The sequence below is a fragment of a genome, unplaced genomic scaffold (assembly GCF_019419815.1).
Source record: "Pyrus x bretschneideri cultivar Hongxiangsu unplaced genomic scaffold, Pyrus_bretschneideri_v1 Contig6, whole genome shotgun sequence".
Lineage (NCBI taxonomy): Eukaryota > Viridiplantae > Streptophyta > Magnoliopsida > Rosales > Rosaceae > Pyrus > Pyrus x bretschneideri.
The window spans coordinates 734,492-752,044 of NW_025999798.1; the positions used below are offsets into that span (position 1 = coordinate 734,492).

The 17,553-nt window shown below is 36.8% G+C and overlaps 2 protein-coding genes across 2 annotated transcripts; both read right to left on the reverse strand.

Moving 5' to 3' along the window:
- Nucleotides 1-330: 330 nt before the first annotated feature.
- Nucleotides 331-1,760, reverse strand: LOC103947333 (lysine-rich arabinogalactan protein 19-like). Its single transcript, XM_018647488.2, has 2 exons — nucleotides 729-1,760; nucleotides 331-596 (listed from the first exon to the last, which is right to left on the reverse strand). Exons 1-2 carry the CDS (start codon nucleotides 1,491-1,493, stop codon nucleotides 501-503), a joined length of 861 nt encoding a protein of 286 aa, XP_018503004.2. The 5' UTR covers nucleotides 1,494-1,760; the 3' UTR covers nucleotides 331-500.
- Nucleotides 1,761-3,408: 1,648 nt separating this feature from the next.
- LOC103947334 (tRNA(adenine(34)) deaminase, chloroplastic) lies at nucleotides 3,409-7,886 on the reverse strand. The gene is given in 5 exon segments (XM_009358240.3): nucleotides 3,409-3,742; nucleotides 3,843-3,970; nucleotides 4,367-4,454; nucleotides 4,532-7,851; nucleotides 7,854-7,886. Coding segments are annotated over 5 exon segments (3,846 nt in total). The 3' UTR covers nucleotides 3,409-3,465.
- Nucleotides 7,887-17,553: the final 9,667 nt, after the last annotated feature.

Here is a 17,553-nt window from a genome sequence, read left to right on the forward strand (position 1 = left end):
TCCCGTATGCATATCATTTCTGCATGGGCTGTTGAATCCCGTAATTCTTCCACTCTGATACACACATCGGTGTAAATATCCAGAAGAAAGCATTTAACTATAAAATATACACATAAGCTAATACAACTCACAGGTTACATCCACGTGCAATAATCTTGGCCTTGTGGTTGAGTATGTGTATGACTTAAGGGAGGATTTCGACGTGGATACAAATGCGGATGAAGTTCGATCCGACATTGAATTCATTATGCTACCTTTGAGTTGTCTTTGTGATAAACTAATTCTTGGTGGTTGTTGGAATTCATCTCCCTTGATATATTGAACGCGAAGTAAACAAAAAAGTGGTAAACGTTGATCGTTCATCTTTAGTATTATTGATTCTTACATCTAGGGTTGTACATATGAAAAAATCATCTTCTTGCAATATATTCTCTTGAAAAAAAATCTTCTGGCATTGTACCAATAAATTCATAGTTCAACGTCTAAGATTGATAAGAACTTTAGCCTGTCATTGCCAGCAGTATAGTGATTGCTAACCCGATCGTAACCCAGAATCCTGATATCCCTCCTTTCAGATGGAGTGCATTTCCTCCATTCTACGAGACAAAAAAGAGAGGGGTCATAGAAAAAACTTTAAAGTTGTCAAGTAACATCTATAAAATTTGAGCTCCGTCATGCAAATATGGTGTTCTATGGTAATAAGAGTAAGAACTGGTTAAATTCTTTACCAAATTGAAACTTGGTGATGGGGCCGGTGTTGTATCGTCCTCTGTATCTGTCACCGTAGGTGGTGCTGGGGGACTTTGTACAGTTGGCGCAGGTGCTGGTGCATGATGATGATGATGATGCTTGTTCTTGTGCTTGTGCTTGTGCTTGTGCTTCCCCTTGTGTTTGGGTGGAGCAGGTGACGGTGCTTGCACTGGTTGTGAAGCTGGTGGCACAATAACTGGTGCCGGCGCCGATACTGGGGGTGCTTTTGATGGTGAGGGCACTGGTGCTACTTTAGCTGGTGCCGGTGCAGGAGTTGCTTTAACAGGAGCTGGAGCTTGAACTGGTGTTGGAGATGCAGGTGGCGCTGCTACAGGAGGTGGCAATGTTGGTGTCGAAACAGGTGGTGATGGCGGCGGATTCGGTGGCTGTGATGGAGTTGACACAGGTGGACTTTGGGGTAGCGGGGGTGGGACTGCTGGGCTTTTGGATGGTGCTACCTTAGGGGAAGGTGATGCAGGTGTGGCGGTTGGTGGGGTTGGTGCTGCATTTACAGGCGGTTGTGTTACTGCGGTTGGTGCAGTAGAAGGTGGTGGGGTTGTAGTCGGCAGAGTAGCCGGTGCAGCTGGTGTGGTAGTAGGCGGGGGCGTTGCAGCTGGTAAAGTAGAGGGTGCGGCTGCCGGTGTCTGTGCACCGGTAAGGATTACTTGAAAGCTGAGGCAACATAAAACCAAAGCCAGCAAAATCGAAACCATTTTTGGAAGACGAATTCCAGTGAACAGCATTGGAGGGTTGTCGGTTATATATTACGTTTGTGAGGAGAGAAAAATGCAGTTTGGTGAAACAATAGAAGTGGGGAGAGATATAATTTTCATGTGATGGGAACTTCTCTGCTAATCATTTGGCAAGCAAATGTTGGTAATGAAGTTGAGAAGCTGGCCAAGAAATTGACAAGGGTCTCGCGGCACCAATGTAGAAGATACATCTATTTTTGATCTTAACAGCAGAGCTTAACTCTGGTAGGAGGTGTTCAGTCCTTTCTGAAAGCAAGGTCCTCAATCCTCAATTCAACACCCTTCGTAACATGGAACGTTGCGATGACAGTATTGTGTTATGCAAGTTACTCCCCTATGAAGCACAGATGACCGCACGGCATTTATTTGTTTGTTTATCGTTCATTTGGTAATTTCTCACTGTCAAAGAGAGGTAGGAGGCACCGTGATTAAAACAAAGGATGGGCAAACAAAGGCCAACAATAATCCAAGCGAATATCATGAATAAAAGCTAGGATAAATAAGAATTAGATACCTCATTTTAGATTTTTCTAAATGAAACATATGTTACTTTTCAACTTTTGATTAAAATGTTTTTACTTTTAATTAAACTTTATATTCCAGGTATATTCTTAATTTAAGTATTTTATAAATTATTTTAAATTCATTTCTATGTAAAAAAAAAATGCACTCAATAATATTCATTAATTTATTGCTATTTTTATGGAATCTCATCCCTTCCTCAATTTAAGGATTCAATTATATCTACTGGGGTTCAAGATTAATTGGATGAGATATAGTTTTTCCAATCTCCAACTCAACATGTTATATAGATTATAAAAAAACAAGAGTCGTTTATAATTAAAATTGAGATGTAGTTTTTTGGGTTACACAACTTACACATAACGTACCATAAGTTTTGTACGTACCAAAATAAGGATAATACAACGTACTAATAACTTGGTACGTACTAAATAAAGAATTGCATAACGTACCAAAAGCAATATTTTATAACGTACCAAAATACTAATATGTACCCAAATTAAATTTATATAATGTACCAATAACGTACCAAATGATTGGTACGTTATATTTAATATATCTGTTTGGTACGTTATATTCAATATATGTGCATGTTATATTTCATAATTGTATGTCAATAGGATGTTTATGTGTTTTTAGAATTTAAAACAACAAATTATTTGAATAAGAAAAATTCATTTTGAACAAATTATGATAAGATAAGATAGGATGTTTGTGGTGATTTTAGAATATTTGTGATATTATTTTCTGAACTAGTTGGTTAATTAAATACAATAAAAATCATAATTTTTAATTAAAAATTAGTAGAAGAATGTTTGATCAAAAGTTTAAAAGTTATAGATGTTTGATTAAAAAAATTCAAATTTGAGGCATTTATATCAAAATGCCCCTAAAAGCTATATTAAAAAAAATAAAAATAAATAAAAATAAAAGAAAGACACTATCTAGAACATCAAAAAAATTTGGGTGCTCCGATGTATCAGATACTTTAGGTGTTTTAACCGTTTTTAGATCTTTATTTTTGTATTTTCAAACAAAGATCTAACGGTTAAAATATCCGAAGTACTGAATACTCACCCAAGAAAGTACCCTAGAGCATTACCCCATTTACGTGGCCTTGCTTGTAAATGCTAGGTTTCTGTAAGTTCTTTTGGCACACGCTTTTGTTAAAATTGCAATTTAATGTTTATTAAAAATTCATATAGTTTTTTTAAAACAAATTGATAAGTGCTTCTCCTAAAAGTGCTTTTATAATTTCCTAGTATTTTTTCCCATTTCACATCATGCACGATGTAGTCATAGTCGGATCACTAGTGAAATCTAATTATACTAGTAGACATATTTTGGCAAAATTTTAGGGCAAACTGAGAGAGAGAGAACTAAATTTCGCCAAAATTCGACACAGATTTGTACATTCATCAAACTGAGTGTCTTTGAACTCTTACAAACAGAACATTATGTGGAAGATGCGATGCATCTTCGTAAGTAACTTTGATGGATGGAGAGAAATTCGATGAAGACGCGGGGGTGCTGCTGCCGGGTCTGCTTGCTTTTCCTTCTTCCTTCTCCTCAGCTGGAAGAATTGCTGCATTATATCTGCACAATCCGATGCCAACACGCCACGTCGGATTGTCATATTTGGGTGGAATGGGTGGACAGGAGGAGCTGGTTTGTCTGAGTGTTCCGAGCTATTTCCTTCACCCCCATCAGGAAAAAGTCTGCAAGCATATTTACAGGTTGATAAGATAAGGAGCAATTGAAGAACACAACTCGCATACCTTATCCAGTTCGAGGTTACGAAGGACACAACTCGCATACCTTATCCAGCTGCCATCAGCTCCGAGAAGCTTATTTGGAGCCCCCCATACAACAGTGTCAACTCTTGCTTGGAGTATTGCTCCAGCACACATTGGGCACGGTTCAAGTGTTACATACAGAGTAGTCTCCTGAGACATCAGAAGACAAGAGTTAAGTCTAAGGTGGGATGGCCTGGCTTCCTTCATCGCTAAGTAGTAAGTTGAGTTACATATAAACCAATGTCAACAAAACACTTCCACAGTTATAAATTTCATGATAAATGTGACTGACATCGCTTCCATTTTACAACTTAGGGAGCTTTTTAACATCCAATAGAAATACAGATATTTGATGTTTAATGAAAAAAGAAAGACTGCTCTCTAACTTTGCAATGTCATCATGCAGACACAGAAGCCAGAAGGAAATTTTTAATGAAGAGGAAGAAAAGCATGATTCCATGACTAGAATATGTCCATTCACATCATCAATATGCATGTATATATATACTGAAATGGGTACTAACAACTAAATAACAGAGAAATTACCGAAAGCCTCCATGACCGAAGAACATTTGAAGCTTCCCGTATGCATATCATTTCTGCATGGGCTGTTGAATCCCGTAATTCTTCCACTCTGATACACACATCAGTGTAAATATCCAGAAGAAAGCATTTAACTATAAAATATACATATAAGCTAAAAGAACTCACAGGTTACATCCACGTGCAACAATCTTCCCTTGTTGTACCAAAACAGCCCCGACAGGTACCTCCCAATTATCAGCAGCCTTCTTAGCTTCGAGAAGTGCTTCTCTCATAAACATTTCATCCATTTTTCTTTGTTCAATTTCAAGTGTATGTGCTTCTTCCCATTCGTCAAATCTGTCTCTGATGACTTGCGTACTCCTCTGAAACTTTCTTTGTTTCAATTCCCCACTCGTTTGCACATTGTCTGATACTCCTTCATTCAACTTCTGACTGCCAAATTGGTCCATGTGCTCCATTGACCCACTTCCGGAGACAATGTTACTGGCATTTGAAATTTCTTCAACAACAGCAGGCTTTACGCCACTAGCAGTTAGTGGTTGAGATGACTCCACTTTTTCAATGCCAGAAGAACCTCGAAAACTCTTTTGATTCTCTTTTGAACCCAAAGCTCTCTCACTAGAAGATGTAGAAATGACTTTTGATGTCAGCTCACTTTCTTCTTTATTAGGAGAAGGCAGTGTGCCTGCTTCAAGATATCTTACTTTGTCCTTTCCACTTTGAGGAAATGATTTAGACGGTTGCAGCTGGTGTTGCAGGTCCTTTTCCCTTTTTGCGTTCTTTTCATTGTTGTCCTCGGTTTCATGGCCAGAAAACCATGCCTCACTACTTGCAGATTCATTTGACGAAATCCTTCCACCCAACTTCACAGCAGAATGAGGGGTCTCAGCATGCGAACTCCAACTCAGCCTAACAATATCTGCAACAATGTTCCATATGGACCTGCCAGTTCTCTTGACAACGGCATCCCCACTTGTTGTAGTAGCCTCTGATTTTTCTAACTTGGGGGTTTTAAGAACAGATGTGTCTGTCACATCCCACATTTCATCTGCAGGCCCCTTGGATCCAGAACCTACAGATGAACGCCTCGTGTCATTTCCCTTCGTCTGAGAGTCTTCAGACCTATTTTGACTAAAATCCACTTGCCCATTCTTCTCACCTTCATGCACCAATTTTGCTTCAGAAACTGTATTTGCATCCTTACTTTCGGAAGTTGAGACTTCATGTCTTGCTCTATCAGAGAGCTCCCCAACAAACTGTGAAGATGACTTCTCCAAACGGTGAGCTGAATCCAAAGCACCTTCAGGATTAACGAGGTATAAAATCTCCCCTTGAGTCTGAGTGTTTCCATTTCCGCTATTTGAGACAGTATTCTCATTCTGGTTTTCAGAAGTTGAGACTTCATGCCTTACTTTCTGAACAAAACCCCTGACAAACTGTGAAGATGATTTCTCCATACGACAAGTTGAACCCAGAGCATCTTCAGGAATGAGGTATAAAATCTCCCCCTGATTCTCGGAGTTTCCACTCCCACAGGATGATTCTTGGTGCAACGCAGAAGTTTGTTTTCCTGAATGAGTACACAAGGCAGGCGAACGACTATCTAGAATTTCTTCAGAAACTCCCTGAGTTGCCGTCCCACTTGATGACTCGATGCGCAGCGATCCTCTAGCTATCAATTGAGAAGGGGGAGGCAGCAGCATTGCCCGTGGGCTTCTCTTATGCCCCTCAACATTATGCGGTTGCGTTGTAGCTTGGGAAACCACGTCCAAAGATGCTTGGAAACTAGAGGCTTCTCCCGAGTCACTTTGGGCCTCTTTTCTGGGTTTCGCTTGTATGCGCTTTTCATCAGCGGTTCCTTTTCCGGATAGAATTCTCTGAAAAGCTTTCTCGTCTATTTTGGGACATGGCTGTGATGACTCTCCACTTGGATTAGGAACCAAGTGTGACTGCCCTACCTGGTTTGTAATTCTAGTTTCAGGCTGAACAATGTTGGCCCTTTCAATATTACTATCACAAGTTTCTGATACTTCAGTGATTTGTGGGGACTTTCTTCCCGAGTCAACAAGTCCAATGACCTGCTGGCCTATTTCCTGGAGTTGCGCGTCAGTCTCATTTGCTGAATTCGACAACATATTTGCTTTTTCTTCCTGATAAATCCTTCTTATATCAGTCTCCCTCCGCCTATCAGAGATCCTTTGAACATCAACAACATGAATTTGTGAGATTTTTGAAATCTTTTGGTGGTCCCTGTTTAACTCTTCTTGTTGACCGATATATCCAGCTGTGTCGTGACGTTCCTCTTGTCTTTCCTGCACCAAGTTTGTAGCTATTGCTAGGTTTTCTTCCCTTCCACTGAGTCTCTCCTGGGACAAGAAAGTTGTTTCAACCTCACTTCCATGGATTTCTGATTCATTGCACTCTTGAAATTTTCTTCTAGAATCAGTCACACCAACCCCAACAACTTGGTTCCCTATTTGACTATATTGTTCTCTTGTTCCCTTAGTCAAATATGAACTCTCTCGCTGATCATCAAAATGCTTGCGGGATCCAGAGGCCTCTCCTAACTCACTTAGATTGGTCTTCGACACTCTTGACGGCATTTCTGAGGATTTCCCACCAGCCTCAATTTCTTCAGCTACTACCTCTGTAAGCTTCTTTTCTGTCTTCTTCCTCCAATCCCACATGACACCACCATCAACTACAGCACTTCTTTGTTTTGTTGTTTCTCCTTTGCCCTTGGAATCGTCTCTATACTTCCTGTTATCTTCAATGACCTGCCCATCAAATCTACCGCCAATATCAAATTTTGAATCCTCGTACACACTTGAAGCTGATTCCCCAAAGAGGCCATGCTTATCCTGAGCATCAGCCTCACTTCCGAAATCACCTGAAGATGACAAAGAGTAATAAGACGAACTAGAACCTCCTTTCATTCCACTACGATTCTCACCTCTCAAAATCATTCCCCTCTCTTCTTTCTGTCTGAAATCCCCTTCACTCAAATCAACTGTGGCTGATCCAAATTGGCGCTTCGAATTACTCTCCGAAGTACTCACCCTAACATTACTTTTCTTCTTCCTACCGTTACACTCACTACTATTGTCTTGTTCGATGTCCACTTGTACGCCCTTAGACGAACTTCCATTTTTTTCTCTACCACCAACACTCCGCCTCTCCACTTCTACTCTCTTAGACAAACCGCCATTTCTCTCTCTACCACTAAAACTCGTCCTACTCTCATCTTCTAGTCTCTTGGATGAACCGACATTTCTCTCTCTACCAATTGATATCCCCCTACTCTCCTCTTCTGCTCTCTTAGATGAACTCTCATTTCTCTCTCTACCAATCAAACTCCTCCTCTCCTGTTCCATTCTCTTCGACGAACTCGCTTTTCTCTCTCTACCGATCAAACTCCTCCTACTCTCCTCTTCTACTCTCTTAGATGAACTGACATTTCTCCCTCGGCCACTCAAACTCCTCCTACCCTCCACCTCCACACTCTTAAACGAAACCCCATTCCCCCCTCTCCAAAAACACTCCTCACCCACTTCCTCACTCAACAAGCTGAGCATAGCCTCGGCATCATCGAGATCACCCGAATCATAAACTCCACCCTCTCCCTCCCCATCAAACACACAACTACACCTCCCATTCCTTCTCCTCCCCCTCCTATCACACACACTCCTCTCCCTAACTGAGCAAGGGAGCCCACAGCAACCCCAGTCAGGCCTACATTCCTGAACACGATAACCACACCGGTCCCCGCCACCCAAAACCAACCTTCTAGAAGCTGACCATTGAAGCAATGTGGATTGCCTCAAACCATACAAGTAACACGGGTTTATGGGCACTCTACGGATTGAAGATTCACAACAATTACAACAACAACACGATTTGGATGATGAACAATGAATTGGGTTTATTGGGTTCCTTTCAAATCTTTCATTCAACAAGTAAGAGTAATCATTGAAGGAATAGGACAGGGAGCCTTGGCTTCTCACAGAATATAAACTGGAGCTAAAATATGTGTTCTGCATATCCACCAGGAGAGGGAGAGAGAGAGAGAGAGAGAGAGAGAGAAGGAGGAAGCTTACCTTCGAATTGAGAAGTGGGTTTTGGAGGGTTCGTGAGAGTGAAGCTCCGAGTGAAGGAAAGGTTTGGTTTTTGGGTGGATCAAAATCCAGATTGCTAATTTTACCCAAAAAATATTTCCAGATTGCTAAGCTGGAAACTGAATGAGAGCAGAACACATCCACCTAGGAGAACGATTCACAATTGAGTGGACTCGTTGGGTACAACACTAACTCGGTCAATTTTTGCGCTCAACCATTTGTTTGGACCGAGTAGTTTTTGACACAATATTTTCTGGACCGGATATTAGATGGAAGGTTAGTGTGGGTTTTTAGTGGGCTTAATGCTTGGTGGACACTAAGTTACCAACAAATGAACCCAATTTCTTGTTCATTGGGCTCATTAATTTTAAGTTTTTTGACCGTAATTCAATTTGCAGGAAGAGCCCGTGTCCAAACAAAATAATTCGTGTTAGGGTGTCTGATCTCGCCGTTTGCATCACAAAAATATAAAATTTTATCTATTAATCTCATCCAATACCACGTAATCATATATATTATATACTGAAAGAATTATCCAAATCAAAAGGTCCTTTTGAATATCTTCTCGCGACGTCCAACTAACTTTATCAACAACAAAATCATATTAATTTGTCTCTGTTTATGTAATATCTAAGAAGTTTTATATGAGTTCTTTTATAACGACTAACTTTGCAAACAACCAACATAAAGACGCAAACTTTTCGTTACCATTACTTAGGTGGTGTTATGAGGACATTGGAGTCGAAATCTTCAAACTTGCAAACGCAAAATTAATATGGATCCAACCAAGTTAATTTTGCTTATCGCAAGTATGAAGATGAGTTGAGGGAAAGGTGGGAAGATAACTTTTTTTTTTTTTTTTAAAGGGATTAGTTGTGGTTTCACCATTGCAGTTTACTTTTTCAAGAATCGGGAAGATTCAAATAAGTTTTTCAATCTTTCTTAAATACTATTTTGTGATTCATATGCATCAAGAATTAAAAATAGAAAGTACTGTATAAAATACAAACATAAAATTCATTTCTAATCACCAAATCGCCTCACGATGGATATAACCAATTAACTATCAATAATCTATCATCGTCTATTTTAATCAATCAATCAATCATGACAGAAAGGATAAATAAAAATTAAAAAAAAATAATGACCAATATAATATTTAATCGTAATATGAAAGCAACTTTCTACTTACTGCTTTGGCTTGCTTCCCCCATTTGTATAATCTACTGACCCCATAAACAATCCCAAACAAGCAACTGAGCTGGGCAAGTGCATAATTAACCAGCTCCACCAATTATTTTCCATCCATTAATGTCAACTCTCCCCCTTATGTTACAGGATATAAACATTTTTGTATAATATGATTATTTAAAAGAAATTTTAACGAAAAGCCTACGGTACTGTTCACTTTAACGAAAAATCACATTTTAACACTAAAAAGTCAAACATGGTACTATTCACTTTACTCTTTATTTTGTCTTTATCATTAAAACTCAAAGATTTCAAACTCTTTTCATTAGTTTTCTTTTATTTAAATCGTGCTTGAGCCAATGTTGTAACATGTATAAAAAAAATTGGGTAATATCAGAATGATTAAATTTATAAACAAAATTTGCAAAACTAAATGATGTGTCATCAATAAAAAAAGAACATGTTTATCAACGATTAAGTAATAATTCAATTATCAACTTCTATATCATTTAATTTGCAAAATCTTGTCTACAAATTTAGCATTACTCAAAAAGATTTATAAGATAAAATAAACTTGGCCTCTAGGGTTTCCACACTTGTTCAAATTCAAGAGTGCCCATGTAGGGAAGTTGCCATATTTGTCCATGCATGGTTGGTGGATGTGTAACGCCACAAAAGACCTTCTGCCTTCGATGATGTTTGGTAGGTCACCTTAATCTCTATGAAAGTCCTTCGATCAAACTAATGGAACTCCACTTCAACACAAAAAAAATTTCTACCTGATGGATATTGTTCCTGATATTGACACTTTCATGATTTCATTCTAGACGTAATACAGATTATTTAAGTATATTTTGAAGTTTTGACTGTTACATCTTTATTTTTTGTCAAATATACAAAGATCAAAAAATAACGATTAAAATTTTTAAAATATAAAATTGTAATCCGAAGTACTAGAGAGTTTTCGGGGTTATACATGGGATTGGAAGAGTGATACATTTTCTTTTACGAGCATGTCCTTCAAATTTGGATGGTGTATATTTAGTTGTCATCCGAAATTTTTACTCAATCTTAATTGACATAATTTGCACAACAATTAACCCCTAAACCTAATGAAACATAACACTTTATTTATCCTTATTTAGGACAAAACATATAGGTATCACCGAGTTCAAATTGAACTTACTTTTAAGAGATTCTGAATAGAGCACGTCTTGAGCGATTTGATTTAGGAAAATAAATTGAATTAGTTGGTTTTGTTTTCTTTTGTCAATCCAAGCCTTCTAAAAAGTCTTCTGTTCTAGACATCGAAGCGTGGCACGAAAGGCTGCCAAACCACACATGGCATGATATAACATCAGCTCGACAAGCACACCACATTAGAAATTGAGCTGCTTCTATTTTCACATGCAAGTCGCGTCCACTTTGTTCCACATTCCACACAACGGAACATTAACTAATTATCATAATCTCAAGTATGATAAATGGAAAATTTGTAGTATCTTTCAGGCTATTTTGTATATTGAAATTTCTTGTCATTGATTAAAATTTAACGACAAAAAATTTGAAGTATAAAATAAAAAGAAAACTAATGAAAAGAGTTCGAAAATTTTAAGTTTTATAATGTCAAAATAAAAAGTAAAATGAATATTACCAGGATTAATTTTTTAATGTAAAAATATGATTTTCGTTAAAGTAAATAGTATCAAAAACTTTTCGTTAAAATTCTCTAAAATAAATTAGAACATAATAGAATTTGTGTAGGATGAATCAAATTAGCATGTATATATAACATTATTACGTGTGCACATACGTCGAGAATAGACTTAGCGAATATTAAATAAGATTGATTGAGAAGACCAAGAGAATTTACATGTGTGCATATATAAATTGTATGATTGATTGAGAAGACCAATAGAATTTAAAATACATGTGCACAATATGTTTATATAAGTTGGTGGAAAAAGCAAAAGAACCCGTAACCCGCACAGCTTTATAATATTACACGACCAGCAGCCAACTGATCAAGAGATTTTTTAGTGTTTTAGGAAGATGATCTAATATACTAAGTGTAATAATACAATTAGCTATAAATTTGAAGAAAAAATTATAACTAATTGTATTGTTACACTTAACATACCTAATTTTATTTTCGGCACATTAAAATATTTCTCCTAATTCACCATTCCATCAAGATCCGCATGGCCCTTCGTTCCCTGGCTAATTCACTTTAATACAACCTAATTAACAAGTAGTTGAATTATTCAAACCCAGAACCTTAGCTAGCTCATAACTCCTGCACGTTACATTTCTTGAAGCTTAGGTTATGAAATAATCGTGAATATTCCACTACTAACAGTACTAGGCATATATGAAGCTTCCGAGTTCCGAAACGCGGTTAATATAAAACCGATACCTCCCACGTAGTCAATCTTTTTTGTATGCAATAAAAAACACTTAGGCCTTTCCATCTCCAAGTCATGCTTGACCATGAGAATAATAGTCGAGTTATAACTTCTATATGGTGCTTGACTTTGATGCCAAGGATCTAGTATATACATTGAAAAAATAGATCTTGACCTAGTATACAAGTTTTGGAGATAATTTTTCAGTGTGCTCAGAACATGGAATAATACATCACGTGTTACTATACAAGTAATGAGATATTTGTGTAATAACTCAAAAAATAAAACTTTCTTCCACTTATATAATAACACGTGGTATACCACTTGTGAAATTGATACCAAGTAGAATACCCCACAATAAAAACTTAGAAGTAATTGTATTGATTAGTCAGATGAATTAGTCAACTAAGTACAAGTTGTTAGATATCCACAAGCATATAAACCAAGTAAACTGATATTGCTAAAGCAAGACAAATGATCTCCATTTATTGTTTTAGCTTTTGTTCTTGAGTTAAGTTTACTTAGTTAACAAAGTGTCAATACTAGCACACCCTACAAAGTTTATCTCTAACAATGATTATATGGACATAAGGGTAACTTTGCAAAGTATTGACACACAATGAAGTTTTTAGCCGGAAAAACCCACCTCTAGGTAAAAAACTGGGGACTCTCCACTGCGTCCAATCCACTAGTGTAAATAAGGTTCATACAAAGACCACACAAGCTCAATTCTTAGATTCCTATCTATGGAGCAGCTTTACCTTTGTGCAACCTTGCCTTACACAAGACGGACTCATTCGGTCCTCACGAAGTGCCAGCTCCTCCTGAGCTCATCACCTTGTGGTACCAAGATCAACACGATCAATGAAATGATATGATGTTATGATGTGTTCGAGAAATGAGGATTCAACGACTAGTCAAGTTCTCCAGTCAAACAGTTGAAGAATAACCTAACATGAATCCAGTCAAATAGTGATTAGGTATTTGTGGCTAGAGTTTCAGTTTGGAAGCTTAAGAGGTAGCTCTAGGCTAAATGCACTCTTTTTATTGAAAATGTGAAAATCCTAACCAAATAACAAATGAAACCTTGGAAACCTTTTTAAAGGAAGCTGGATGTTTCAGACCTGAAGGACAAGGAGACACATGTCACAAGCCAAAGAGACCTTCCCAGATCAAGGCTGAGAGATCCACACACGGAAAAATGTGTCAGTTGACTCATGTGGGCTTTCTTAATTTGTGTGCCAGACAGTTAGAAAACAGACGAAAATTATGACTAGACAACTACACTAGACAGAAGGAATCTAGAAAAATAAGTTTAACATGCATATGCTAATGTATGATACAAACCCTTTTGTAGTGAAGATGGCTGGTGCTTTGATAGGATCAATCCTCAATAGTAATTCTAGATTAGCATTGCACCCTAACTCTAAGCTATGAGCATGTGTAGTAGCAATTACAAGATTTAACAAAGGAAGCCAAACAATAAACCTAAGACTTAACAACCCGTATTCCAGGCACAATAAAACAATTTCTCCAAGTTTTGGGGTATATTAATAAATAATAAGTTTATTTGAGTAGAATGACAATGCATGCTACATACTAAAAAAAGAAAAATCGTAGACGAAGCTTTCCACGCGTTAAATATGCATATGAATTTTCTTTTTCCTTGTGTGGGAAAACGTGTACAGGAAATCTGATCATAAAAGGTCACGTAATTGGGGTTTACTTTTCTATTTATCTTTATTAAAATCCAATTTAAAGAATTATGAATTCTTCTTATTAAACTAGGTAGCGTTTATTGGCAATCTTTCATTATTTTTAAAATTTTTAATGAATTAAAATAGATTCAAGTATTTGTTTAATTTTATTATATAGATAATCTTAGGAACGACACTTCGATTTTTTCTAAAAAGATAAGAATGCCTCATTAAATAGGCAAGACTTACAAATATTCCCACGTGCATGAGTTTAATATTGGAGGCTTGAGCAACAAACTACAACACCACCAAGCTTTATGTCCTAGCAAGAAAGAAAAGTCAAAGACATTAAAGATACGAATTGTATCTTTAATACTCTCTTAATTGAAGACCAACTAACACAAGTAAGGAATCCTCATCATACTCAATCATACTACCATCATCATCCAAAGATGTTAGCTCATAATTAATATCTTTGAGATTATTCTTTCTTCATTCATCTACGAATAACTCACCTTGCTAATGGGAAGCTGCCATGTGTAGGGCAAAATCCTACAACTAGGCCCGCCACCTTTCTATAAATACCTCATCTCAACCAATTTTTGGTAAGCTTTTACTACGCATACAAACCCAAAACACTCATTCTTTTAAGCTAAAATGATTTACATCGGAGGTCCATTCCCAACCTCCCACCTCGTGGACGTGTGAGGCTTTCATCTTGGTCAAATGTGTTACTTTGTTTCATAGGTATAATTTTGTCGAGACCAAATGAAGATAACTGAATTTTACTACCACATGCCCATTATTATATATTTTTATATATATTTTAATGTAAGTAATGTTATTACTCTAAACTATACAAAAAAAAGGAGTAATTTAAATTCAAAATATATGTTAAAATAAAAACTTTATTTACCATGACAGTTACAATTCCAATTAAGGCACTATAATTTGTGTGGGGTTACATTAATCAAGTGGGTGGGATATTCTAAGGATATATAATATTGATGCATTTGTCTTAATTTGCATGTTTTTTCTTTCTATTCTTTTGTAATTTTGGCTCTATTTGTGCTAGTCGTTGCCCAATGCATCTGCAGCAGCCACTCTTGCACTAGTCGCCAAAACGTGTCACTATATAATTCATCCGGTCATGTAAGCAAATGATGCATCAATTGGAAGCTTTCGCTCTTCACATGTCATCCACTTAACACATATTAATCCACACGTTGATTAGTCAAAGCAGATAATTGGATCTTAAAATTGCTTTCCAATCGGGTTCAGATAATAGCTGTTAGGAGCTGACCGTCTCAAGATAATGCAATATTTGGATGAACATTATTTGAGCAGCTCTTTTTTAAAGTGAACGATAGCAATTTTATTAACGTGAATGAAACATACAATCATAGGGCATCCTTGATCACGTTAAGGGCTCCTCAAATTAACAAGAATTAAAATTAGTCTAATTTGGCCAATCTATACTCTATAACATTGTCGTTTTTACGAATATGACATACACGGACATCTCCGAAGTTCTGCAAAAGAGACTTGATATCCTCCACAATCAAGCCCAGTGGAGTAGAACACATCTGCATGCTGCCCAGGTTCTGAACAACTTGAAGAGCATCATTCTCAAGGACCACTTGCGGAAACTTACTGCCAAAAGCCAGCTGCGCAGCATCAGGAGCTGCAAGAAACTCAGCAGTTACGAACGAAACTTCTAGCATAGTTACCGGCTTCGTCGGAAAAAACCATACAACTCTTTCAAAATTAGTTTTAGAACAAAATGATCCGTCCACATTGATCCTTTTAGTTTATTTTATGAGAGATTTTATTTTCTATTGCTATGGCGAGCAACTTTCAATGAATTTGAGCATGATCACAATGCATTATATCTACATAGATTTGTTTTTCATTAATCTATGTCAACAAAAGAGGACATATAAAAAATAATACGTAGAACAATACATCATGTAATTTACTGTTTATCTACAATAATTTATCCAAACCAGTCCAGGACCATCCATTACACATAAATATATGTGTAGTAGGTTGCTTTCACTTTACTATTCAATTTCTTATATACATGGTTGTTGGAGGGATGAGGAAATGGATGGATATGTCTGTAACAAACTTTTTGGCCCTATTGTAATGTGATTAATTAATTTCTGTCCAATTTGTCGAACGTATGCTCTTCTTATATTTATGGAGCCCATGCATGTTAGTATTTATCCTAAATCCTAATAGTTTTTACTTTACTGAATTCCAACAAAACTCCAAACTTAAACGAGTTTAGGTGAAACTAAATAATAAGATAGGTAACCTCCTAGGAAGTCCTCGTGTTGCATTCTTCACCCTAAACCCTAATAGTTGGAGCATGTAAAATGGAAAGGAGGACTGTCTTTTTCTTTTTTTTTTTTTTTGAGTAAGGGTTAATAGAATATAGTGGTTAACTCCTTAGGGCCAATGCTGGACCACCATCCCCCTAATGACGATTCACAAATGACAATTCCAATGAAACAAGATACAATGCATGGTACAATTTTCTTATGAAATGGCACAAGCTTATTGGTCAATAACCTTAGTGAACAGTAATATATCGAGATATTTTTTAGTGTGCCTGGAATGAGGACACATACATTAAATTTCATTATACAAGTAGAGAGATCCATCCTCTATATATATATATATATATATTGTGTGTGTATATACATGTATACTGATTGAAGACTTGAAATGATATGGTCCTATCCTATGGGATGAACTGATGAAAGTGATTTTGTGACGGCAAATTTTTTTAGTTTTTGCTTACCAAAACGGTGTCTTCTTTCACGGGCTTGACGGCTTCTTTTGCCTTTTTCCCAATTCATGCATGCATGTAATACTAATCACATGTTATACATATTCTGAGCCGGCCACCTGCTGCCCGTGCTACGTTTACGTACCATTTTGGTTTTTGGTGGGTAAATATTCCATCTGCACGGCCACCTTAATTAACACGCGCGTCCATAGATACAAACGAAGTTGAAAATATTAAATTATTCCTAATTTTTTGTAACGGATTATAGTAAATTGTATGCACTTAAAACAAAACAATGTTATGTCACTACAATTGAGTTATCCGAAATTAAGTATTTGTAAAATATCAATCTAATCCTTATGTTGAAGGGTGAGATGACGATTGATATGAGTCACTTGAAATTCCTCTATGATCTTGAGGTTCCGTGTGTAATTTCATTTGTTACGATGATCATGCAATGCATGGAGCGGTGCACGCAGTGGTCTCTTTCATTACTAAACATAGGGGACATTTTTGTTGGGACCAAATAGCAAACTACAAAGCATGTAGCATACACAAAACGAGTACGAGAGATTCCAACAATATCATCTATGCGAGCTGGTTAAATTCCAATTAACCAACTAATCCGTCATAATATTCTTCTCTCTGTCAATGTGTTCAACTCACACCTCCTTAGTTGTCTCATAATTAATCTGCAATTATGCATAATTGTCTAAAAAAGATGGAAATTGTCAACTTAGATTTGTTTCAACAACATAACACAATAGCCATGGAGTCATCTTTTCTTTTTCTTTTTTTTCTTTCTATTTTTCTGTTTTGAGAAAAGGTTCTAACTCAGTTCTTCTTGATAGGTTATTTCCCAAATACTATCAATATTGTCCGAGTTTATTTGCTAATAGAGCTAGATTTGTTACCATACATGTCGACGTGGATAGATGCATCAATATTTGATTTACCTTTTTTATTTACCATTCCATATTCC

Excerpts from the sequence above, each read along its gene's own strand:
- LOC103947333 (XM_018647488.2), bottom strand. The coding sequence starts at position 1,493 with ATGCTGTTCACTGGAATTCGTCTTCCAAAAATGGTTTCGATTTTGCTG. Across the intron at positions 597-728 it reads CATCACCAAGTTTCAATTTG|AATGGAGGAAATGCACTCCA; the intron begins GTAAAGAATTTA and ends TTTGTCTCGTAG.